The sequence below is a fragment of the Apteryx rowi genome, unplaced genomic scaffold (assembly GCF_003343035.1).
Source record: "Apteryx rowi isolate R43461 unplaced genomic scaffold, aptRow1 scaffold_389, whole genome shotgun sequence".
Lineage (NCBI taxonomy): Eukaryota > Metazoa > Chordata > Aves > Apterygiformes > Apterygidae > Apteryx > Apteryx rowi.
In genome coordinates, this window is record NW_020450407.1 from 594,135 (window position 1) to 618,978 (window position 24,844).

The 24,844-nt window shown below is 41.2% G+C and overlaps 1 protein-coding gene across 1 annotated transcript in view; it reads right to left on the reverse strand.

Annotated features, from left to right (window-relative positions):
* The window catches only part of RNF150 (ring finger protein 150), a 119,698-nt gene that overhangs the window by 17,924 nt on the left and 76,930 nt on the right, over positions 1–24,844 (reverse strand). Inside the window, exons 3-6 of the mRNA XM_026074434.1 lie at positions 18,125–18,196; positions 17,640–17,722; positions 9,853–9,949; positions 3,124–3,334 (exon numbers count right to left, since the gene is read on the reverse strand). Of these exons, the coding sequence (XP_025930219.1) occupies positions 3,124–3,334; positions 9,853–9,949; positions 17,640–17,722; positions 18,125–18,196 (463 nt within the window). The remainder of the gene's footprint in view (positions 1–3,123; positions 3,335–9,852; positions 9,950–17,639; positions 17,723–18,124; positions 18,197–24,844) is intronic.

The following is a 24,844-nucleotide window of genomic DNA, read 5'->3' on the forward strand; positions in this document are numbered from 1 at the left end:
GGGCACGCTCAGCAAGCTCTGCATTGTGTAACTAGGAGCATTCTGGAAATGGGAAATAAAGCAGACACAAATTCTTATAAAGCCCCATCTATATGACAACCATGACCCAGTTATTTAGCCCACAGTTGCTCTCTGATTTAGGTATCATTTGGTTTCATACCTCAACTATACAGTGGTCCTGGATGTTCCCCTTTCACTGGCTTAGAGATCAAGCTGTCTAAAATGCTAGGCTCCACATTTCAGAGTCCCTGAACACCTACAAAGACATGTTAAGTTAGCTGGAGGTATAAATTCCCATCACTGCTGGAACTCAGCCCCTAACTTCCAACTAAAGAACTTTTCTTTGATGTGAGCTCCTCTGCAAAAAGGGACCAAAAGGCTCTGCTCCCAAGGACTACTGCAAATTGCACCACTTTTGGATGTGGTGATAAGAATGCATAAACTTGCACACCAACTACTGATTAACACTCAAGTATTACTTTGAATCGAGAAATTCAGATGAAAACTCATGTCGACATGGGTAGGTGACAGCAAGCACTAGAGTTCCCTGAGTGACTATGTGTGATAGGCACATACCAGGGTTTGGAAGCTGCCAAGGTCCTTTGAGCTTTTCACAGGACTCCTCTTTCCTTAAAAAACACTTGGAGAGGTCTGGTTTTAGCAGTGGGTCACCCCTGTGATGCAGTGATGCTGGCAACCTTTGCAGTGCTCAGGCCACCTGCCAATGTCCCCCTTCTGTTCTCTTCTCTCTCCCTCGAACAGCTGGGGAGAAAGCCTTTTCACAGTTCCCCCCAGACCACGTGGCCAGCCTCTTCAGGTGACTGGCTTCAGGCTCCTCTTGGAGCTCCGCACTTTGCTGCTTAAATACCAGTGTGCCTGGAGAGACCGCTGGCCTTGCCCACGGGCACTGCTATCTGCGCTCAGGATCGTCTAGTGTTAGTGACTACTGCCCAAAGTCATCAAAGGGTAAGGGAAAAAAATGAAGGCAAAATGAAGTGACTCAGCAGGCACTGCAGTGCTCCCCTGGCTCAGAGCAAGTTTTTCACCCACTTACTTAGCCAGCAACTGGTAAATGAACAACAAATCTGGACTGACACTAAACCTTCCGCAGACTCTGGAAACAAACCTGGAGGGAAGGAGAATGGCTGAAGGGTTTCTGAGCTCCTGTGCTCCCTGGCTGCCTTGGCACCACTGTTACCACTGAATGCAAACCCAAACAGCTCTGAAACTGCTTCTTGGTGAGCCAAGATCCTGGGATCAAAAGCCTGGACTATCCCTTGTGCTGTGCTACCCACCAGACTGCAGGCTCTTCTCACCATGTGCCATGCAGCTACACATGTAAAGGGCACACCATGGCCCACATGCCTTACCTGAACGCTGGACACTGTAAAGACCAGTGGGACACAGACAATTATCTGCCGGGGAGCTACTGGCTTCAGGAGCGTTAAGCAGGTACAACTGAGACCAGGATCTATAGCCCAAGTCTTTAGTATCACTGTAGTACCATGAAGTAGTTTCACAGTTTAAATTAGCCTCAAATGCATTTAAAAACAATCACTGGAGGGAATAAAATATCTTATTTTGAACAGCCCTTGCCAGCACCCAAGGAGGCTTGAGAAAGCCATATCCCACCAGCTGACAGACTGGCCCCAGACCATGACAGGGTGTACAACCTTGCCACTTCCCCCTTGCTGCATCCGGGATTTTGAACAGAAAAGGACCAAAACTGAAACCAGCACATAATCCACAAAGGTAGTTTGAAATCCACTGCTGGGTCATGGGAATGATTCAATGCCTAAGGCTACCAGCCCAGTGTTTCCAGAAGTTTCTTTTGCTGCCACAACACCAGCTGCTGCCAGAACAAGGCAGCAAAGAAATACTGCAATAGAACAGCAATAYGAGAGAAAGTGAGATTATAGTGTCTCTCTGATGAGTGAGGAGACTCAAGCAGAATCATTTCAACTTAGTCCCTTCATCTCTCTCCCACCTTTTACACATCATATTACTTGCTTTCTTTTTCACACCCAGGCCCAGAGTAGTACATAAAAATGCTTGAAATATATCATTTTTCTCTACGGACTGCACAGGTTCCATATCCAAACCTGTATTTTATCACATTCTTCTACCTCCCTTCAAATATATCTGATGATTTTCTACAATATTCTTGTCAATACTTACACACAAGCTGGTGCCAAACAAATATGTATTTTCTGCTTATCTGCTATTTTATCTAAAATTGGGAATTTTAGACTAGTACAATCCTCACTTGGAGGAGACGACAACTATTCTTTCTAAACCATCAGAGGTAGATTTTCAACAAAGAACATCATTTTTAGGAACAGAGAGATGAGCAGACATTTTGGGAGCTACTTGTTCAAACAGTGCTCCTTGAACAAGTGAAAACTAAGTAGGAAAAAACACACTGGAAGCATCCATAGTTCTCCTTTTTAGTACAAATTGCCAGTGTTGTTTCACTAACTCAAGTTTTCAAGTTCAGGAACTCTGATAATAAATCCTTCTGAAATGAGAAGTTCAAGTATGAATAAATAACCAGTCAAGCTTCAGTCGACATAAGAAAATAAAGGAAAGGCAAAAACAGAATTCAACATTCTTTTTTTCTTGACTGAAGGCAGTGAAAGTGATTGTGTCACTTACTACTTATTTTATGATATGTGGGTAAGAATAACTTCCATATGATAACTTGCAGTCCAGTGAGGCTGAGACCAATGCTGAAAAGAACATGCACCAATCTACTTAGCAAAGAATCCCGGTGAAACACAGCAGGTTATCATGGTGAATGAGACCACTTGCTGTAAATAAGATCTGAAGATGACCATAAGTTTACATTGAATTGTGTTGACTGAAACAGCTTGTTCTGTCCAGGCAGAGAATTCCAATTGGAGTAATACACCGATTTGCACACAGGGCTGAAAGTGTCTGCACTACAGTAGAATGACATGATATTTAAATCTGCTTACCCTGTAGATATCTGCTGGGCTTAAAGTCAGGGGACTACTCCAGTAAAAAAGCCCTTAAAAGCCATTTTTCTCCCACTAAAGATTGGTTGATTCAGGTTTCTACATATTTCTTTCAGTGCAAGTTCTGCCAGAAAGAGGAACTTACTGCTTGTTGTGAAGTTACCCTCCCCGACCTGGGGAAAGGAGTCCAAGTCTTGGATGACTTGTAGTACTCCCACAGTCCGGACCGGGGGATCCAGGGCTACAGAGCTCTCGTTGACTGTTATATCGCTAGCTCCCGTTATCTGGTTTGTTGGTGGTCCTCCTATGGACGCTTCCAAGTCTGGAGGTATATCATCTATGCAATCTGCATTTGGCTGATGGGAAGAAAAAGAAGAAATTTGAGCTTTTATCTGATAGACACATTTAATCTACCTGCTCCCACTTTTTAAAGCTTTTTCACTTTCCCTTACACCTACTGCTACTATTGTCATTCTCTTGATTCCCATGGGACTGCTTTTGAGTAAGTATTGTAAATGGTAACATCCAATGAATTCTGGAACTTGCTTGTTTGCTTGAATTTGCTTGTTTTTATGTACTTAAGTCCTCTTAATACAATTTGTATTGTATTGTACTGTATTGTACCCAAAGTATGCAGTGGAAGTGTTTAGTATGAAACAGTGTAACCCAAAATATCTAACTATCTTTATTTATACTTTTTAAAGGTTTTAGGAGAGTGCAAAGTGAAAAAGTAGTTCATTTATTGATATGATCTGCTCAACACAGGCAGATTGCTGAGTCAGATTAGGAAAGTAAACACAGACAGTAGCTGAAGGGGAATGATTTTCTTCAAATTCATTGCTTTCCCTAAATATACGTTTTTGTAGAGCTCATATCAGAGTTTTCTGGATCAGGAATTCACGGTAAATGCCTGTGGGTGCATCTATGTGTGGGGTGCAAGAATAGAAGCTAAAGCTTTTGATAAGAGAAGACAAGTATTTTAACATCAAAGACCTATGCTTTGCTAATGCTGTATTTCCTGCAAAATAAAATGATGAGAAAAGAAATAAACAATCCATAAAGGGAATTTGAAGAGTTTTATTCAGTCCACAGTCTTTCTTGCTTTGTGATCCAGAGAGATCAAGCATGGATTTCAGTCCATGTAATTTAGGCACTTCTCTCTCTCTCTCTCTCTCTCAATTATATACTGAACACAACTACCCCTACAGAATGAGCCAAGCTCTTTAAGTCAGGTGTCTGCCTTTCCATGGAGCTTATAGGGAAGTGGGAGAGGGGCTGTGGTGCCCACCTTCTGCACAGTATTCTTGGCAGTACAGCACCTATTCAGGAAGAGCACTGGGAATTCAAGTGTGCCCTGGAAGGTAGAGAGGATTATTTGTCCATTGAGACTACATCCAAATGGAGCACTTGAAGCAGTCAAACTAGATTCTACCCTTGATGTCTCCAGGCCTGTTATAAGTCTGGTGCTCCCTTTCATAAAGCAGTGATTTCTGTGGAGATCCCCAAAATCATCAGCGGCAACCATGAGTAAAAAAGTTCTTTTTCCTCTAAGCAGCAGCAGCAGATTCCTGTGCCATTTACCCACAGAACCACGTCTAGTTCTCCCCAAGGCATGGAGAAAATTTGTTTGTATAACTATTTCAGGAACTGGGTTTTGAAGTTGTAAAATACTATAACAAAAATAAGACTAATTCAGAAACAAGGATGCTGTGTGCAAGGGTGCAAGCCTTCTGAAATGACAGATAGGCTTAGCAAGGTTGAACTTGATTTCAAGCTCAACAAGGTTGAATTGGCTAAGCAGTTATGCAGATAGCTTGTTATGTAAGGAGGCACGTAAAGTTAAGTTGTTCCCACTTGTCTTTATTATCCAAAGGTTAGATGGCTCATTTCGCTCAGTCACTTAGGCCTCCTCTAACTTCAAGAGACTGAGGCAATTCTGCTGCGCGACTCATCCCACCCTAAGGTAAGTGGTATGAATCACCCCCTCTCCGTTCCTGCCACTCACCACTCAACAGAGAGGAGGCTTAAGCTGCTAGACTGGAAATCCAATGTCTGGATGTTAGAGAGGTACTCTCCTATGCTTAGGTATCCCACTGGCTACGGCATTTCTGAAAATCTCACTAGCTGCCTATCTCCAACAGCAGGCACCCAGAAACTAAGCAAAACATGTCCTTATACTTTGATAGATCAAAGGACTTAAACACAAGCTTAGCTTTAAGCACATGAGTAATCCTTTTGAACTCAGGCATAGAAAGTTAGTATATGCAGAACCAGGAACGTAGCATATTTTCTTTTTTTCCCATAAATTCCCTGTCTGACTGTTGCCACTTCATGAATATTTTTTCACAACTGTTCCTAATGAAAAAGACAGGCATTTTAAACAATTCTCAGGTGACTTGTACCTGCAAACCAAAGTTTGGGACAAAAATTAGAATTGCCATTGTCTCACTACAATCTAACCCACAAGCCTTCCTCAGATCTGGGATAAAGGTACATTGAACTATACCAGGATATAATGAAATCTACTGAACTGGTACTTTTCTAAGCTAAATATGGAGCATTTATCTGTAGGACTGGGATCCAAAATTATTCATTAAACCTATCACTTTTCCCCTCACCTTTAGGTTCTTATAACAAATGTCTTCAGAATTTTATTTTTAAATTAAATTTGTCTTTGAGAGCAGTATATCTTAAAAAAGCTCTATTTTCTCTTTTCTACTCTAAAATAAATCTTTTTTTTTTTCCAAGGGATCAGCTGTCTGTCCTTTGCTCTGTTTCCAGTCACTCCTAGAATGCGGTTTTATCCAACTTTTAAACCTTTAAAAATGGGATTATAACTGCTGAAAACCAAACTAAACATTAAAGATGCAAAAATCGCATCATTCAGTATAATTAATCTCTTTACTCCTGCATCATTTTATTTGGAAAAAAAACCCAAACAACTAAGCTGCACACTATAAAGCTAATGATATGAAATACTGATTTAAAAAAATATATAATACGGTTTTCACTCTCAGAGTGACCCAGATACATTTGGGAAGTTTAATTATATTGGTTTCACTCATTCCCTGCATGCAAGTGCTTTGAGGGCACAATTCCACTAAAGTCAAGGGAAGTCTTTGTATTGACTTCTGAGGGCTTGGCTAAGGCTCTTAGTGAATAGCTTCAAGTCATCCAATCTGCTGCCAAAAATGCAGCTGTCTGCATATCCAGCAGATATCTGCAGAGAAGAGCGAGAAGCAGAGGGAAATTATTTAATTTGATATGATCATGCCAATAGCAAAGTAGCTCTTTGAAAGACCCTTTCACAGATAATTCACTTCAAATATTATGGCCAGAAGAAGTAAACTCTGTGAGCTTGATTCACCCGCAAAGAAACAGTGGAAAAGTTATGCCAAATGTTTGCTGATAGATGTTTAGTTAATAATCGTCTGGAGCTGCAGGGTACCACAGTGAAAAGCTGGATCATTAGGGTGCTCGGCTACTGTGAAAATCCGTGCAGTCATTTTGGCCTCACTGCAGCCTGAGGAATCTTGTTTTAAGGCAGATAATATTTAAAGTCTTTGTTACAAAGTGAATGAAGAGTCTAGATACAAACTGAATTGAACATTTAAATTTTGGGGGTTTTAACCAATCATTTCTTGGAAAATCCTGAGCCTTGCTGCTAAATGAAGCACAATATATCCACAGTCACACAAGCCAACTCTTTAGTGTCAACCATAAGACAAACATGCAGCTGGCAGAACAAACTACACTAGTCCTGCCYATGGTAAGATTTCCTTGCTCTTCCCATTAAAAAAAACAGAGAGAACTTTGGCAAATTTGCATTCAAGTTTCCCATCAGAGAAGCCTGCCTGCCTGAGGCTTCTTTTCTGTGTGTGGAAATTTCAGTTAAGATGGTTTGACCCAACTTAAGAATGTGGTTAGGGAATGGCATTTTGCTTTACCCACTCTGCAGAAATGTTTGCCACCATTCACTGAGAAGCCCTAGACCTCTGCAGCTTCTTCCAGGGAAATGTCTTTTCCCATGACAGTCTGCTGACATCAGGCTAAATTATGAGCCTCTGAAAACATCAGTTCACATGAGTTGATAGAGATTGATGCCTTATCAGAGGCTGTTGTCTACACTCTCCGAAGAGAACAGGACTTTCTGTGCTATTGGAAAGCTTGCTGTGACACCGGAAACCACAACACAGGACAGACGGCCCCTTCTCTGCTTCCTGCAGCCAGCACCCAAGCACAGCAAGGAGAAGAACAAGGACTCACATTTTCTGTGAATGTGGAGAACAAAGTCCTTAAGCCAAGCAGGGAATGGGCACATAGGCAGGGACAGAGGACAGCAGCTCACAAGGTAAAGGTTAGGTGTGGGGGGGTTATGCAGCAGAGAAGCAGGCACAGGGGACAAGGTAGGAAAGAGAGAAGCAGGAGTTAAGGCAGATTTTAGAAACAGAAGGCAAAGAAAACAGAAGGGGAGCAGAAACTGATAGCGATATAAGCGTTTTTAGCCCACAAGCTCCCAGACACTCTCAGACCTTAGTTTTCTTTGCTGTCAGCCAGAGGGACCCTGACAAGAGGAATATCATCTGCTCATAGTTCCCCCAGACAACGGGCTCCTACTGCAACCAATAACCTCAAGGGGTAAAGCTCTGACATGCAGCTCTGCCTCTGGGAACCTAATCAATGTCCCATGCGGGTGGGAGCCAGTATGCTCTCTCCAAATGATGGAGTAGACTGTTTTCAGTTTGTTGTCTTAGAAACCTAGGGGATTTTTACAGAAATTAATAATATAAATCCTTTGCTAGTGTAACATTAACACTAAAAATCAAGCTCTTGGATGTTAAGAAAGACCAACACTAAGGCTGACTTTGAAAGCTTAACTTGACCCAGTTGTCTGTGTCAGTTACGACAGCATCTTTAATTACATGATCATATACAATTATTTCCTAGAAACTCCAGGTGGAAAACTCTCAGTGAGGGAAGCAGAGGGATACCCTTTCTAGGCAAGGGCTACATGGTATAGAGAGACCAAGCCAGGGAACTGTGAGAAGGGCAAGGGCGGCTGAGGAAATTGAAAGTGATGCCTTTCACTGTTCCTGGCAATTAGGTTTTACGCTTGCCACCACAGAGGTKTTCGTATTTAATAAAGCCAGTCATGTAAGCCAAAACCTTCGCACATGGCCTCTGAGCATGCTGTTTTTCTTTTCCTCAATGTACCCAATCTCAGACAACCTGAGGCAGATTTGCCGACATGCTCAGCCTTCAGCAGCTATCAGAGAGGTCAGTGAGAGCCGCACTCTGGATGTAAATTGTGACCTATAACACTAACCATTCTGGAACGACCTTACCAGCTGACTGCAGGCCTCCAAACAGTGGAGGTCAGTTCTGTCTATATGCCCTAGTTATGAAACTGGATGAGCAGCATGTTAATGAAATGCTTGGCTCCTCTACTGGTGCAAAAAGCCCAAGAGGGAATGGACTGGCCAGAGTGCAGGAATTGCATGGTATTGCACAGTGCAGAAGAAAGTCATGAAACCATATACTAGATAAGGAAAGCAGGTGTCAAATTACTGGATACTTGTTTACTGGCAAACCTGTGAACTGAGACATGGAACCTGTGAAAAAATTCTGTATTTAAGGCTGGGTGCAGTAACGCTGAATGGCAGAGACAGCCTTAATTCTGGCCTTTCCTAACATCTGAAATACTGACTTAACAACTGTATCTTTTAATATTCCAAAGACAATATACATATACAGCAGGAAGAAGTGGCCCAACTGTATGGCATATTATCCCAACCACAATGCTCTAATACATTTTTCACAGTGTATGTYTTTTGCCTGGATTATGCTGTTGATTACCATACCTGCCTACTTCTATAAAAACAAACTTCATCACTTGCTATGAAACCTCTTCTGCAACAGCCTGATGGCTTCCATGTCTCCTTGACAATGAACTGCTGCATTTGGGGAATGGCCATAGCAGCTGCCCTAATATGTTCATATGATCTATTTTACTTCATATAACTCTTTCATATGTAAGCTGGTGTGACACCATCTGTAACTGGGGAGGGTATTTACAGCACCTGTTAACACACCGACCAGCAATGTTTCAGTATTGAACTTCCCTATCATGTGGTAAGCTTTACATATTGTGAGAAAGTGACTCACTTCTTCCTGGAGAAGACCCCGATCTTTGTGATAACTGTATTTAGAAACTGTACGGTAGACAGGACATGTGTTATCTGAATGTAAACATGCAACCTAAAAAGATCAATTGTTTTGGCAGATTCTAACCACATCTGAATGTACCAAATAATAAACAGCCTAACAATTTCCTATATATCATATATACCACACTTAGATATTGGGAAAACGCTTCCTAACTGGAATTGGGAGTACAGAGCTTGCTACACATAGACTTTGAGAGATATCTGACAGGAAAGATGTATGGCTCCCTAAAATGAGCAATTAGCTGTCCCGGACTGGTATATCTCAGAAAATTTTATYTGTAGACCTTCTCCTTTGAGAAACTAATAGAGACCATAATTAAAAAATAAATCTAGTCCTGATTTAAAACACAAACAAAAGCCATTTGAAAGAATACATAAATCCACAAAAACATCATTAAAGAATACTCACCTCCCCAAAGCAGGCAGCCGCAGACACATAGATCCTAACACCCAGCCCCACCCCATACACACACTCTTCCTTGCTAACTGAAATGGGGTGCAGGGAGAGAGTTAGAGTCAGATATTTCAGCTTGTATTCCCCTAAATAAAGCAATATAACATGGCAAAAGCATAGGACAGGAACAGACAAAGAACGAGGCCAGTGTTTTCTCCCTGCCCCTGACTGGGCTGTTCTGCAAGGTGCTTACCGGAATCCCTAGAGCTTTTAGAATATTCATTTTACACATAGGGCAGGTACGATGGTCTAGCAGCCAGGGGTCTACACAGGACTTGTGAAAAAGATGCCTGCAATGAGAGACAGGATATTTTAATTCAAATCTACCACAGCACAATTTACCTCTTCTTAGTACCAGAAGCTTCTTCTGAATTCTGTAAAGTGCAAGCATTTCAAACAGTGTGGTTTGTGACCTCTGCAAGGATGACAAGACCATATGCAGACAAGACTTTATAATGACTTCTGTAGCAACTCAAGCACATGTGCACACCACACCATTCCTCAACTGAGTTTGGGAAAGAAGACATGTAGACAATTAGAAAATTAGAAGAAAGTACACAGTGTGCAGCAGCAAAACCCACATTCTTTTAATGTTAAAGGCCGTCAGTAAACAACATCTTGCTGGAAAAGGTCAAATCACAGTAGTATTTCTTGATGGTACTACAGACAAACCTGATTACACATAATTTAAATGTGAAACCATTGGGGGTCTCCTATTATTTCTAAAGATGCAGGGACAGGGAAAAGAAAGTGGAATACAAGTAAGCACTACTTTTCATTCAAATTAAAAAATACGAGGATGATGGTTTTTAAAACATTCTCTCTTACTTTCCTGCTCTTCAGAAGACACCCATCAGTTCCAAACATTTCTAGCCCTGAAGGGGTTGTTGCTATTCCTACAGTCAGTGACCACTAGGCAACGACCTGAGCTACAAGGCTGCAGTCGGAGGGACTGAAAGCTTCTTGTCTAACTTTGCCTGATACAAACTGAGACTGAACACAGAGATATTTATTGTGCATACTTGACTGACAGCTCTGTTTTCTCCTGTGAGCATATTCTGTTACAGTGTGGTTTTAGAGGATGAATGCTACAGAATACAGGAATGGTCCCTGCTGCAGGGTGTGGGATTTAAGAAATGCTGTTGAGGAGACCAGCAGAGCAGCCCAAGATGGTGAAGTTCCCTTCTCTTCATATTTCCTCTTTTTCTTAATTTGCAAGTGGAATGTATGGGCCCCATTGACTTACCTTGCATGTAATAAGCCTGCTCTCTTCATGAATGTGCTCTGCAACTTTATTGTTTGTGATGCTTTGTTCCGGCTCAGCTCAGCTCCTGAAGAACTGGAGGGGAGTCACCTACCATACTCATAGCTTCAAACACTACACTGGTGTGTAAGAGTTTGAAAACAGACTTGCCTTCCTAAAAATCTTATTTAAACAATGAATAACTTAAGCAAAACTGAAAGAGGGTRCTTTTATACCGATATAAGATGATCAATATACACAATTTTGCACCAAAAGGTACAAACAAACACTGATTTGCTTGTTTTGGTACAAGTTATAGATCAGCTTTAATTTCCTTTCTAAGGCTTGCAACAGGTGCGCCACATTCAGATTGGCAGCGCCTGAAAATCAAATTTCAATCTGCTTGAACTTTGACATCTGAGCAATCTCCAACCTCTCCTTCTCTGTGCTGTCCGTGACCCATTTGTATGGCTTGTACAGCACGTCATACAAAACCACCATGTAATGGCAGGTGTGCACTGCTAGCAACGGCCTTGAGCTCCATCTGAGGTGGGCATATAACTGATCATGTACTGGCCTCCACTAGGAAACACTGTCTCTGAGAAAGCCAGAATCACTTAAGGTACCAAAATAATTTTAAAATTGAAGTGGTGTGCATGCAGCTGAATAGGTCAGCTGCTGTATCCTGTCACACTGCTTAAAAGGCAGCCTCTCTCAAATAACAAGATACATACAACCTTTCAACTTGATGGAAGATACTGAGGTGCATTTTCATCAATATCTATTTGTAACCCTGGCTCTTACTAAAGCAATATCAACCCACATACTAGCTGGCTTCAGTCCTAAAAACACTTGAAATTCAAAGCCAGAACTATGTGATATCTCAGAAACCATTATCCTTTGCACTTCAATACTTTTCTTCCTACTTCTAGAAGAAATGGATCCTTTGTGAATCAAAGCTACAGGGCGAGTTGTAGTATTCCTTTGGTTGGACTGACTACACACAATTATGGGAAAGGGCGAATGTGCTCTTGGAAGTTTGACCTAGTCTAATTATATCAGCTGGCTGTTACACCAAACTTCGTCAGACCTCACCTGATCCTGTATGTCAACATGATTAACACAAGTGAAGTATTGTGATACTTGAAGTTCAAGCCACTACTTTACTAAGACTACTGAAGTTCACAATTCTTCTTCAAAAACAACACTTGCCTTACTGGATAAAAAACAAAATGCCTCAAATTTCAGTCTCTGTCCTAACTCCCCCTTCCTTCTATCTCAGGAGGGACATATTCAGCACATCATCAGACAAGCATTTTGAATAGGTGAAGGCACAATGATACAGTCGTCAGGTGTGTGCAATTTTACATTTCAAACTCTTACCAACAGAATTCCTTGAGTGTGTTAATTCATGCAGAGTACTGAAAGTCAGTGTCTTGCTTTTCAGCTATTTGAAATAACTACAAAAATCTTGATAGTGATTTGTTTTCTTTAATTATACACCCAAATTCATAGACAAATATATTTAACTACCAACATTTGAAACACATTTGGGCCAAAATAATCAGTACACTGAGATATTTATTATGGTCTTGAAAAATGGACTGCCAAAATCTGTTTCTGATAAAAAATATGCAACTTCTGTCAAGCCATTTCACCATAGACTAGAAAGTCTCCTTTTGTTTTCAAATTCAAGCTTTGCAAGCCTCAGTCAAGCTGTGGCTTATATTACAGCATTTCAGAATGTTTCCTAACCATCAAGAACTCGGAACTTCCCTGTTTTAAAGACATTTATCTAAATTTTAGCTGTTTCTAAAGTTGTTTTCAAAGGATAATAGTCTAAAAGAAATGCTGAGTAATTTAAACACATGACAGATCATGTCACTTTGCACTTTTCAATATGAAATCAGCATAGTGTATTATGGGTCTATTAATTTTAGATTTAATATGTACAGTCAAAGGATCTTGATTATTAGCTAGAAATCTACAAAAAAAAGGAATGTTACTGAAAATTAGATAAAGATTTGTATTTTTAAATTCTTGTATCAAAGTACATAATTAGAGGGCTCAAATTATCTATCTGTGAATATGTAAACATCTTGTGCAGATAAGTTAGGTGCCAGGCTTTGTAGCAGCTTATCGATATACTAATAAGTTCACCATCTAAGTTCAGACAAAGTAAGGGCCAAAAGAAGGTAAGATGAGAGGGCAACTACAATATTCCACAGTCACATGCTAAGACAAAGACAAGGTCAACTACAAAAATCCCTCTCCCTCTGCACTTCTGGTTCATGCGAGTTTTAAAAGGAAGSAGATGGCAAAGGCAGCATGGATGAGTTCAGAAGAAGCAATCCCTATAGGGAGACAGTAAGAAAGATGTTTCAAACAGTCTTGGACCCTGACTTTGACAATAAAAGTCATGGCTAGAAAACATGTTTTTTTCTGTTGTGTGCAACTGCATGCATGCAAAACTATGTTGATTTGGATTGGCTGAAAAGTTTCTCAGAAGAACTGTAATTGATCAGTCTGGAGAGAGGACAGAGAGAGGAGAGGAGATGAGAGGAGATGTCATAACAGTCTACATACAAGACAAAGGCTTCCAAAAGGAGAAAGGGAATAAACTGCTCTTCACGCCTTCTAGGGATAAGAGATACAATGATGTGTTTAAACTGCAGCAAGTGAGATTCAGGTTACACAACAGGAGAAGCTTCACCATGATCAGCATAGTGAAGCACTGCAAGAAATTATGTGAGGAATCTGCAGCATCTTCATCCTTGGAGGCTGCTGAGCATGTTTGACAAATAACTCCCAAGAATGACATAGGCACAGCCAGTGCCCCCATACGTTTCCAGATGCGGTGGCCTTCTGGGACCCTTCCCAGCATTATTCTGTGATTCTGTGACCTCACAAGTTTGTGTAAAGCTCAGAGTCCAAAGAAAGAAGAAGAATCTCGAAATCCCAGAACATTTCATTTGCTGTTACCCAAAAGAATCTGCTTCATATATTTTTTTAACTTCAAATTACTTTTGTTTGAAATGTATTTCAATTTTATTTAAAGCTGCATTGTTAAACATACAACAAAAAAGATTTCATTTTGGGCTCAGCTCAATTCTTATAATAAAAAATTTATTATTATAAGGCTATGTTAAAGCTTTCAGCTTGCCAACAGTTTTGAAAGGCTTTTCTCCATGTTGAGAAACTATTCTCCTCCTATCTTCTACTCCTAGTCCCAACTTTCAGAATTGCAGGCAAACAAACCTAGATTTCATTTAGTTTTTTCTCAGAAGAAAAGCATGAGCAAAGAGAAAAAAGAGACAAAAGCTGAAAGAAAGCTACATTCCTAGGGACCCTGAGTAAAAGAATCAGTTGCCTGAACTGGACATAGGGCTGCAGCAGAGGATTGGGAAGGGGGCTGGTGAGAGACTGAGTAGCACTTCAGTATCCAACAAGAAGGTTGGACATCTGAGCAGAACCTGTTACTATTTATTTTTGAGGAAGAAGAAGGAAGGACAAAGGACGAAGATGATGAGGGTAAGTGGGAAGGAAGGAATCAAAGGGAAGAAGTAGTATGGTGATGAAATGATTTTCATGGGACACTAACAGAAAGAGAAGGAAGAAGTGGAGCAGTCTATGAAATCACAATTGCTAATGGACTGAAGGTTCAGGGGAGGGATGCAAACTGAAATAGAGTCAGAAAGAGCATTTATTGTTGATAAAAATGGAGCAACCAGAAAAGGAGATAATGAAGAAATAGAAAAGTTCTCAGTCGAGATGAGGTTGAAAGAACCATCTTGCCCCTCTGTGTGGAAGGTGATCCTGGACAGCAAGATAAATAAAATAGTTTGTAAAAGGCAGACAAAGGGCTCAGCAGTACCAGTAACTTCTTCAAAGACGGGTCAGAAAAGATGAAGCTAGAGATGGAGGACAAGAAGAAGGAACAAGGGCTGTGACAAGAGATGCCATTCTGGGAACAATGAACTTGGTTACACTCGATGCTGTGTCAGTGTCCTCAAAGATAACTTCAGTGATGCTTGCTACCATTACATATAAAACCAGCTGCAGGCCAGCACTTAGTTCACCACCAAATGCAATGTCAGTGTCAGTAAATATTTATTTAATTTATGAACTCTGTAGAGTGAAATTTATTAATACACTCAGCTGTGGGAGTTGGCTTCTTAAGAGGAAGGAGAGGAATAAAGCATAAGTTAACTGGAATTCTCCTCAAAGTCCCCAGTACAGGATACACAACAACAGGCTATCCCAGTGCTTGTTCTCTGCCAACAGTAAAAGAGAACATCTGGAGAAATGCCATAAGTACTAGTAAACATCTAGCTATATGACTTCAGACTTCATCCATTAAAATATTGGCCAGTGGATTTTTGGTACCAATTTCTGAGTAGTAGTTCCAGTAGTTCTAAAGAGAAATCTCACGATATATGGGGTCTTTCTACGGAGTGTATCTGCTAGCAATGGTTTTCCCAGTCCTGCCTGCAATAAAAAGCAGTCTTGTGTAGTTCTTGGGGAATATTTGGCTTTGCAGGTAAAAAGTCCTACATCTTGAGTACCTCCTGGATAGAAAAAGTAAGGTCAGCTAGCTCTGATGTCATGGTGTGGGCTTTTGTAAGGTTTGGTGAAATGCCATCATCTTATTAAACAACAGTCAAATGCAGTTTCCATGCTAGAAACTGCACACAGTTTAACTGAGAAAGCATGCTGGAGGAACAAACATACAGTGTCTGTAGGTCTTTATCAAGATATAGCACTGTCCTACTTACTTAACAGAAAGATAGAGATAAACTAATTTCTTTCTTTCTTTTTTTTTTTTTTTTGAAAGACAAGAGACTGACAACAGTAGAAAGACTCATGACTATTATTTCCTGTTTTGGAACTCCAAACCCATATGAATGTGTAAGCTACTACCCTCACAATTTGTGTAGCAGGAAAGCCAGGGTCTGTGAAGTAGCTGCTTGGGAAAGTTCTTGTTTTTATAATTTAAAACCYCTTAGGCTCAAACAGTGGGTATTTTATAGGACAGACCTGCTGCTGGTAACCTTTTAGCATGAGTCATTTTCTAGGTGACCTTTTAAGCCAGCCAAAAACTGAACATCACCTGTTAACTATGTGTTTCCTRTTCACTGTGCTTTACTCCAGACTGTGCATGACAAAGTCTGACTGGAGACTCATTAATTTATGAAGCAAGACACAAGTGAAAGCAATAGCTTAGATGTATTATTTTTGTTATTGTACAGCTACCTTCAAAAACCTTCTGTCAGTTTAGTCAGTCTGTCAGTCTAGTGCAAAATTTCCAGACTTTATTAAGCTTCTATGAAAACAGGCTTGATGTCAAACCAAATTCCATATTTTCTCATAATTTCTCATTTTTCTGTGTTTCTGCTTCATGAAGAAATGCATTTCTGTCTGTTTGTAGAAAAAAGAATTCATATGCAATTTGTCATTGTGGGGTATACAGTAGGTCAAATTTATGATTAATCTGTTGCTTTTCTGTTTGCCATTTAGTGACAGCAGTAAACAAATTTAATGAGTCACAAGAATGGGGGACAACACAGTCAGAAAAGAAACAAATATTTCAGTTTCTCAAGCCAGTGAACATGTCTGCAGCAGAAGAAAAAAAACTCTCTAAAAATCTATGCTCTGTATGTACAGCAGTTGAGATTCTTGTTTCTAAGGAAGTCAAGCACTTGTGCTTGCTCTTTTAAGAGAATCAGCATTTCTATGAAATTTCCGAAGAAACTGATCTCCCTAGAGAAATCACACATTAGCTAACGCTCCACATGTGACAATACAATGGCACAGAGAGAATAATATGGCTGTTATGAGTGGCAAGAGGCTGTGCTCCTGTGTCACATCACTGTGAGAACATGTGCTGCACAGGGCATGTTCATGTGAAGGGGAAAAAAAGAGAAAGAACAACCCCAAAAGCTCCTCTTGTCAGCTCCATGTCCCACATGCCTGGTAATATTTTCACCGAAGCAACAAAAAATGTGGTCTTTGTCACATTCCCTTTTTTCTTTCCTGTTTCTTCTCAGCATATCTCTGGTTTTGGTTGTTTTTCTGATAGAAGCCATCCCTTTCCCAGCATCTGGTCATAGCATAGGATAGCAGAAAGACTGCCCTGACCCTATGACTGTTGTGCCCAGTGCTCACCTTGAATTCAGGAGTAAAGTCTTCTAAGTCAGTTAAACTAAACTGGGATAAAACCAGTGGGAAGAATAGAGGAATCAAGCCCTTTAATTTAAAAATCCCACTGAAGACTTTGTAATATATCCAAACATGGCAGCCTGCAGTCTTGAGCTACAAAGTCTTATGTATAGATATATAACTCTCTCCACACTAAAAGGTTTCTGGCACTATTACCCTAAAAAAACAGACAATTGTTCTTGTTACCAGAGAACTCAGCACAGCTGGCACCATCTGATTTAGCCAAAAATTCAGACCAGACAAGATTTCTGACTCTTATGCTAAACTCAGGTTCTCAGGCTAAATGGCTCTCACCACCATTAATACTATTTTCACTTCAAAAAGAAAAAGAGACATTTCAGGTATCTTTACAGAATAGACTTTGAGTACACCAAAACAATCACCCCTCCTAATCCCCCTCACTCCCACAAAGCTCTCAGGTCATCTCATCAGAGTAATATTCAGAGAAGAGAACCTATCAAGATAGGCAGAGAGACTATCAGAGCTAAAAATGCCTCTAACCTTCATGTTAAACTTACCTGCAAGGTAAGATTCTGACAACATCATTGGGCTTGTAGCCTTCAATACAAACAGCACAGTTATCAAAGTCTGGCTCAGTTTCCTACAGGAAAGAGAACATTCATCATTTTCATTCTCTTCATACAAGATCCTATGTGACAAAGTAAAAAGGTCAGCGATATATGTTGTAAATGTAATAATACACCTGAAAACAAGCAAGTCAGACTTTCAACATGCACCCAATTGGAAGCTTGCCCAGAGAGGCATGCAGATTTAGTCAGCGTATTTGTACTTTCAGGACTTTCTGCGTCTTTGTATAATTTTACCGCTTTCTCCCGCTGCTCCATTCCATCCATAAATTGCTTACCAGTATTCCTCACCTGCCTGGAGGACACATACTAGCTTATAAAGCAGTCATCATTTCTTTTCTGCCTCTTTGTTCTGGTGGTCTGAAGGAATCCTCAGTGCACAGATCCATTTCGTAACGAGCAMTCTGAAAAATTACCTTATCACCTTTCCTGATTGTTCTGACTTGCAGCTTGCTGATTGCTTTCTTTGCAGCATCTCCAAGCCGGCGCTGTAATACAAAATTTGCTCTTAAGCAACGAGTATCTCTTCATGCGGAAATTATCACCTTTTTTTTTCTAGACTTCTTAATAATCTGAAGCAACTGTACATGAAACAGGGAAATGCTGCATAAATGTAAACAGATGAGGTCAGTCAGATCAATGTAGGAAGCAGCATGCTTTTATTAAGAAAAAGCACACAGTATTCTAGGTTTGTTGGTAACCTATGGCTGATGAGGCAAAGCTATTATAATGTAGTTCCAGCGGAGACTACACACAAGCCTGCCATGATGCTACATTACWGCATTTTTACTATTCTAGTGAATAGCAATATATATATTAACTATTTGGATATCCTACTTCTTCCCTCTCTTTTTTTAATTACACTTGTAAAAAATACATTATTAAATGAGGCCTGGGCTGGTAAGAAGAGTGAACACTTGACTCAGGATTCCTGGTTTCTATTCTTATATTGTTCCAGGACCAGTTCATGATCCACAAAATTTTAGTGCTGAAATTGAGGTGTTTGACAACTGTGAAAAATATGAATCTTCCTGTTTTCTTGCAATACAGAACTTGCCTACTTTACAGGAGTAACACAAGGTATAAAAATGAGGTTAAAGCATCTGCAGTTTCTTACAGGGAAAGTGCTGTATAGTCCTGCTGTCACATCCTATCCACACATAATCATTTGCGTTTTCTTTTCCTTTTCATCTTTCTCTCCAGTGGATTGTGAATTGCTTACCGTGTGACATTTCTGACTGTTCTCCCATATTTCCAGGACACTGTTACTGTGCTGGCAGCATCACAGGCACTTAGGATTACAGTATGCAATAACAGTCTGATACAAAACACCCTGTTCTCAAAAGCTAAAGCTGGAGATGCCTGCGTCTTGCAAGAGGTTGGGAGAAGTCTGGAGCAGTCCCCAGAATCACAGCTCAGCAGAGCTACCTCTGCACCCCATGATATTGTACTTGTGCCTGTATCATCATCCATGGACTTGCTGCTCACTTGTGCTAACGCAACAGTGAGGCAATCTGGAGATAGAAGCACAGGCTGGAAAGGACTTTGAATGGTCTGATACTCCCATCCCCTACTCAAGGCCAGGTCAACTTCAGTCAGAGCTCATGGCTGTGTCTGGTCAAGTTCTGAATATCTGAATATCTCCAAGAATGGAGATTTCACAGTCTCTCTGGATAACCTGTTCCAGTACTTCACTACTCCTACAGCGAATTTTTTTTAAATATCCAAACAGATATAAATTTCCCTTGTTGCAATTTGTGGCCATTACCCTTGTCCCTTCTCTGTGCACTTCTTAGAAGAGTCTGAGTCTACCTCTGAAACAGCTGAAGACTGCAGTCAGATCCCCCGCAGCCTTTTTTTTTCCTGGCTTAACAAACCAATTTCCATCCACCAGCCCTCCTACRTCATGTGCTCCTGCCCCCAGACCATGTTGGTGGCCCTCCTCTGGGCTCTCTCCAGTTTGTTAATATCTTTCTTGTACAGGATCATGCGGTAACACCTACTCTGAGGTATTCTTAAGGTTTTTACAGCAGCTTATGGATCTCTTAGTGAATCCTAATTTTCCATCAGTAAATGACTTAATCTCTTCTCTTCAACTCCCCTTCCCTCCCCATCCACCACAGCTGTTACAGCCATGTGCTGTTAGGAGAGAGATTCAGGAGCACTGGTGACTCAGAAGACATTCAACTGTTCAGGCCTGGAATACCGAATGTGCCGGAGTTCAAAGGGCCCTGTCAGTGGGAAGGGATTCCAGCTGGAGAGGCAAGAGCTTGAAGCCAAAAATGGAAAGAAGCTGGATGTAGCCCGTAAATTGGGACCTAGTCATCATACAGATATGATTAATAAATTACCACTTTATTCTTCTGATTCAATTAAAATAACTAAATTTAATTTAGAGAGCAAACTTACTGGATTGCAAAGACATAGAAGAGTGACAAAATCCATGCAATACTAAAAGCAGGGAGCAAATTCAGACCTAGCTTAAGAGGTGAAAATGATCTTGGTTATCATATGAGGTTTACATACAAGCTTTCAACTATAACTAATTATTACATGTGAGAGAGTATCTTGTACTTACACAACATCTTATCTGTGGTACATTTTTCTCACAATTTCCCTTGAATAAAGGGATCAGGCAAGATTTGGAAACATTTCTTGCCAGCTATTTGTTTCTTTAATGTAAATCAAAGACAGGCTGATAACATACAGCAAGACAAGAGCCATTATGTCCTGTTTCAGGAATTCCTTGTGATTCCTTTTTATCATTATTATTACTTAAACTAATGAAATATCTCAGCTCTTTTTTGCACAGCCTTCAAGGGGAAAGGACAAGATTAAAGACTCATGTACAACTTTCATCTGCTTATTTTCATGTTTGCTTTCTCTTATCTATCTTAAATAGACAAGTTCATGATTTAAATGGAAATGAGAAATATTTAGTTTTTGAAAAAACAGGAATATCCTGGAGTAAAGTCATACTTTCAAAGGATTCTTCTATTTGAATGAAATTCATGCTATCACTAATCAATCAATGCCCCTAAAAGAGAAGAGGCATTACAATAGTTTAAGGTTTTAAAGCAAGGTTTAGAGATTGGTAATCATAAATTCCATAATCTCATTAGCAAGGCTGTGACATTCAGTATTGGACTGGAAAGAGTTAAGGGTATCAGATGCAATGGTCTTGTGGAGATGGTGATACCAGTTAAAAACAAAAGACAGTAGTATGGAAAGCATCAGTTGTCAGTTCCTGAGGAAGTAAATGACAGTAGATGTTGTGTAAGAGAAATAATTGTAAGCGCTTTTGTCTTAATGGTCTTATTCAACTATCACCTCCACAGGGAAGAGGCTGCCTCATGCCTTGTGCAGAACAAAGCACACCATCAGCATGAGGCATTGCCCGTCCCACAGATCACGTTCGCAGGCTCCTTCATCAAGGATTCCTTCTCAAGACTGCTTTGAAGATGGTGCCTCTCTTCAGTGACCCAAACTCTCATTCAAGCCCACCAGACCTACTGCCAGAGCACTGCTGGACCCATACACACTGCCAGTCATGTACTAAACTAGACCCTTCCCTAGAGGTTGACCCAGGACACACAGGCCTCTTCTTAGCCCCAGTGGATGACTGCCTTTGGCTTCAACTATCCTGCAAAACTCACGGAGCCCATCTGGTTTCAAACTGATTTTACAGAAACTTTTTCCTACTAAGAAATCAATGGGAAGAAACAACACACCAGAAATCGTGTCAGCTGGTCCAGAACTTAAATATCTTTCCCTCCCCAGCTTCCTATCTCAAGGCTCACAGAGGACAGAAAGAACTCTAGTATTACTGGTGAAATATGAAATCTGACACACTGACAGGATTAAAAAAGAACCCCCAAAACCCTATGTCCTGGCTCTTACAGGGCTCAGACAGGAAGTCACATTTTGCTGAATTATTTCCAGGACTTAGCTTGCGTTATAATTCCAGACTGCTTTTAATTAGTCCTAGAACCTAATGTCTCCTGATGCAAACAATTCTCACAGTATTTCAAAGAGAAACTCTCTCTTTTTCAGGAAGGCTGCTCAGGGCACGAGGAACAAGCTGCTGAGGAAGCAGATTGCCTGTGCTTTCCTTATACATATTCATCCTCTTCATTTAAAAAGGGCACATTATCAGGGCAACCACCCACTTCCTGGCCATCTTATTTGGTGAGAAAAGTAGAGAACAACTTAGATTTTCAACCAAAGAGAATATTAGTACCTACCTTCTACCTTCAAATGTACCACAGAGTAATCTGTGCTAGAGATACTCTTAAAAATGAAATGTATTAAAATAAAAATTTAATTCTAACCATAGTTTCCACAACCATAGAAAATTATAACCTGTGGCTGCAGGTGCATAAGCTCATACTGGAAGACAGTTTTGGGCTCCACTGCAGAAACTCCCAGCAAAGTTCACGTCTAGACAAATGGGTGAGGGTATTCAGTGGAAAGCCTTGCAGTCCTGGCTTGTCACTCATCTAAACCAGGCACCTAACTGGGGTGAGCTGTGTCTCCCTTCAGGTCCATGCACCTGGACTTTGCACACTAGGAGAGTGGTGGTGATAGAAGATGTGTAAGGTGTATGTCCAGGTTTTATCTTATTGGGGCATCATGGGAAATGATCCCAGTGTCAGGGTGCAACAAGGGCCAGCTGCTCTCTAAGGAACAGGGAGCCGGGAGCTGAGGGGGATAACATGGCCAGCAGGGCATGGCCTCGCAGCCAGGGCCCGTCCCACAGCACCCGAGCAAGGTGAGCAGGACAGACCTGGAGACAGTGGCCAGGTCCAACTAAGAGTCCAGATCATAAGGCAATATGGTGACGGGGCAGGTCTGAGGTCAAGCTGGGAAGTCAATTTGCAGGTCAGGGTCAGGATCAGGTCCAGCAATTGCCGAGCACAACCACAGTGATGGGGCCAGGCTGAGGCCAGGCTGGGCAGTTAGCCTGTGGGTTGGGATCAGGCCTGCTGAGGGTAACTGGGGTCAGATTCAGCCGCATGATGGCTGGCAGGGCCATGGGGATGGGGCCGAGCTAAGGCTGGATGGTCAGCCCACAGGTTGGGGTCAGCAGGGCCCGTGGCCGGGCAGGGCTGTGGTGGGGCTGGAGCCCAGCACCGCTACAGTATCGCAGGGCAGGGACTGACAGCCCCAGGCTGGGCTGAAATGGGGGCCTGGAGCTGGGCAGGGTAGGGGGAGGCTCAGGAAGGTGGGCAGGGACAGTAAGGCCTGGTAGTGCCCGAAAGGACCTGACAACCAGTCTAACTGCCTCTCTGTCTCTCTTTTTATTCAGTAAAAAGCATGCAAAATTTGAGTGGATGTATATAAAAGCTTCTAGAAAAAGCCAGCTGGCTAGTTGACATGAATTCACATCAGCAGGATCCTGATAATAGGAGATTCTTCAGTCTTTCTAGCTGTCTGTTTTACTAGCTGAACTCCTTGTTTCTGGATAGATAATTAAGTTGGTTCCTTTTGGCATTACAGACTGATCAGCAACCTACCCTGTGTGTAAGAAGAGAAGTGGACCTGAAAAGGAGGGTCACCATATACAAAAGGACAAGGGGACAGAGGTGGTTAGGAGGGTTGGCAAAAAGACAGCACCTTGGTCAGGAAAGGAAGACTTATTTTGCAGCGAGTCAGCTTGAAAGAAGAAGATTGGAAGACTTAGAGAGACCTGTTAGAGTGATCAAGGAAAGATGTTCAGAAATCTTGCTTTCCTATAATATTGCAACATCCCTCCTGTTTAGAGATAACTTTTTTCCAGCCTTATTTTGCAGTCAGCCCCTCCATCCTCTTCTCTCAGCATGATGCCCAGACTACTRACTCTAAGGCTTCTTCTGCAGAGAGCCAGGCTGAACTGCTCCTGGTGGTGACAAGGTTATCAGCTAGCCCTAGGAAGGATATGCATGACAGAGGTTAACAGAGGTAAGTGTAGGTTAAGCTCTTGTTTTAAAAGTGTGGGATTTTAAACCATTTAGATGTCAAAATGAGTTTAACTAAACTCTTTTTTAACTAAACTCTAATAAATAAGCCACAGTTTTTAGCACTTACAGAGCAAGGCAGCCAGTTCACACAGTTAGATTTTATTGCACTCCAGGGTAGGAACTGATAGCACTTTCTCTAAATTGGCCAGCTGGCTCCCCCTTCATCTGAAGCTCTGTTTATCCAAACATTTCAGCTTTACCCCTCAGATAAACTTTATCTGGAGTACATCAAATACAAATGAAAGGAAACATCTCTCCTAAAGTTTGCCAGCAATGAAGGTGCTTACAACATATGCACGGCTTTCCAACAAGGAAGCACAGTACCTTCATACAGACAGACTCGCATGCAGGTTATAATGGCAAAAGCTTCTGAGCACAATGACAAAAGAACAGTGTTCTAAATTATATGCCAGCAAAGTAACACAAACCATTTCTCTTGAATCTATCAGAATATCCAGGAGAGTAGCACAGAACTTTGTGATTCCATCCTTGCACTACATGCAAACGTGTCAAAGAAAAAGCAAGCAGAACTTTAGGGGAAACAGAGATAACCCTCATAGAAAGGGCAAGAGCAAGGTGAGCTCTTCTGACAGATACCTACATGCCTATATTACTGTATTCCATAGCCAGGACTAAAAAAASTAAAGCTCATTAACACGGCTGGCCAAGCTTTGTCCATATATATGACTAACATTTTTCATAAGAAAAGCAAGAGCTAATAAAGAGATTAGAAGAGATGTCAGGCAGACCAGGGTGAAGAAAGTACATAAAGAAATTATATTTAGCTCCATAATGTTATTAAGGGTTTAGCAAAAAATTAGTGATAAATAATTTCTTATCACAGAATCACAGAATCACAGAATTGCTGAGGTTGGAAGGGACCTCTGGGTCCAACCCCCCTGCTCAAGCAGGGTCACCTAGAGCACATTGCACAGGATTGCATCCAGGCGCGTTTTGAATATCTCCAGAGAAGGAGACTCCACMACCTCTCTGGGCAACCTGTTCCAGTGCTCTGTCACCCTCACAGTGAAAAAGTTTTTTCTCATGTTCAGATGGAAGCGTCTGTGTTTCAGTTTGTGCCCGTTGCCTCGCATCCTGTCGCTCGGCACCACTGAAAAGAGTCTGGCTCCATCCTCT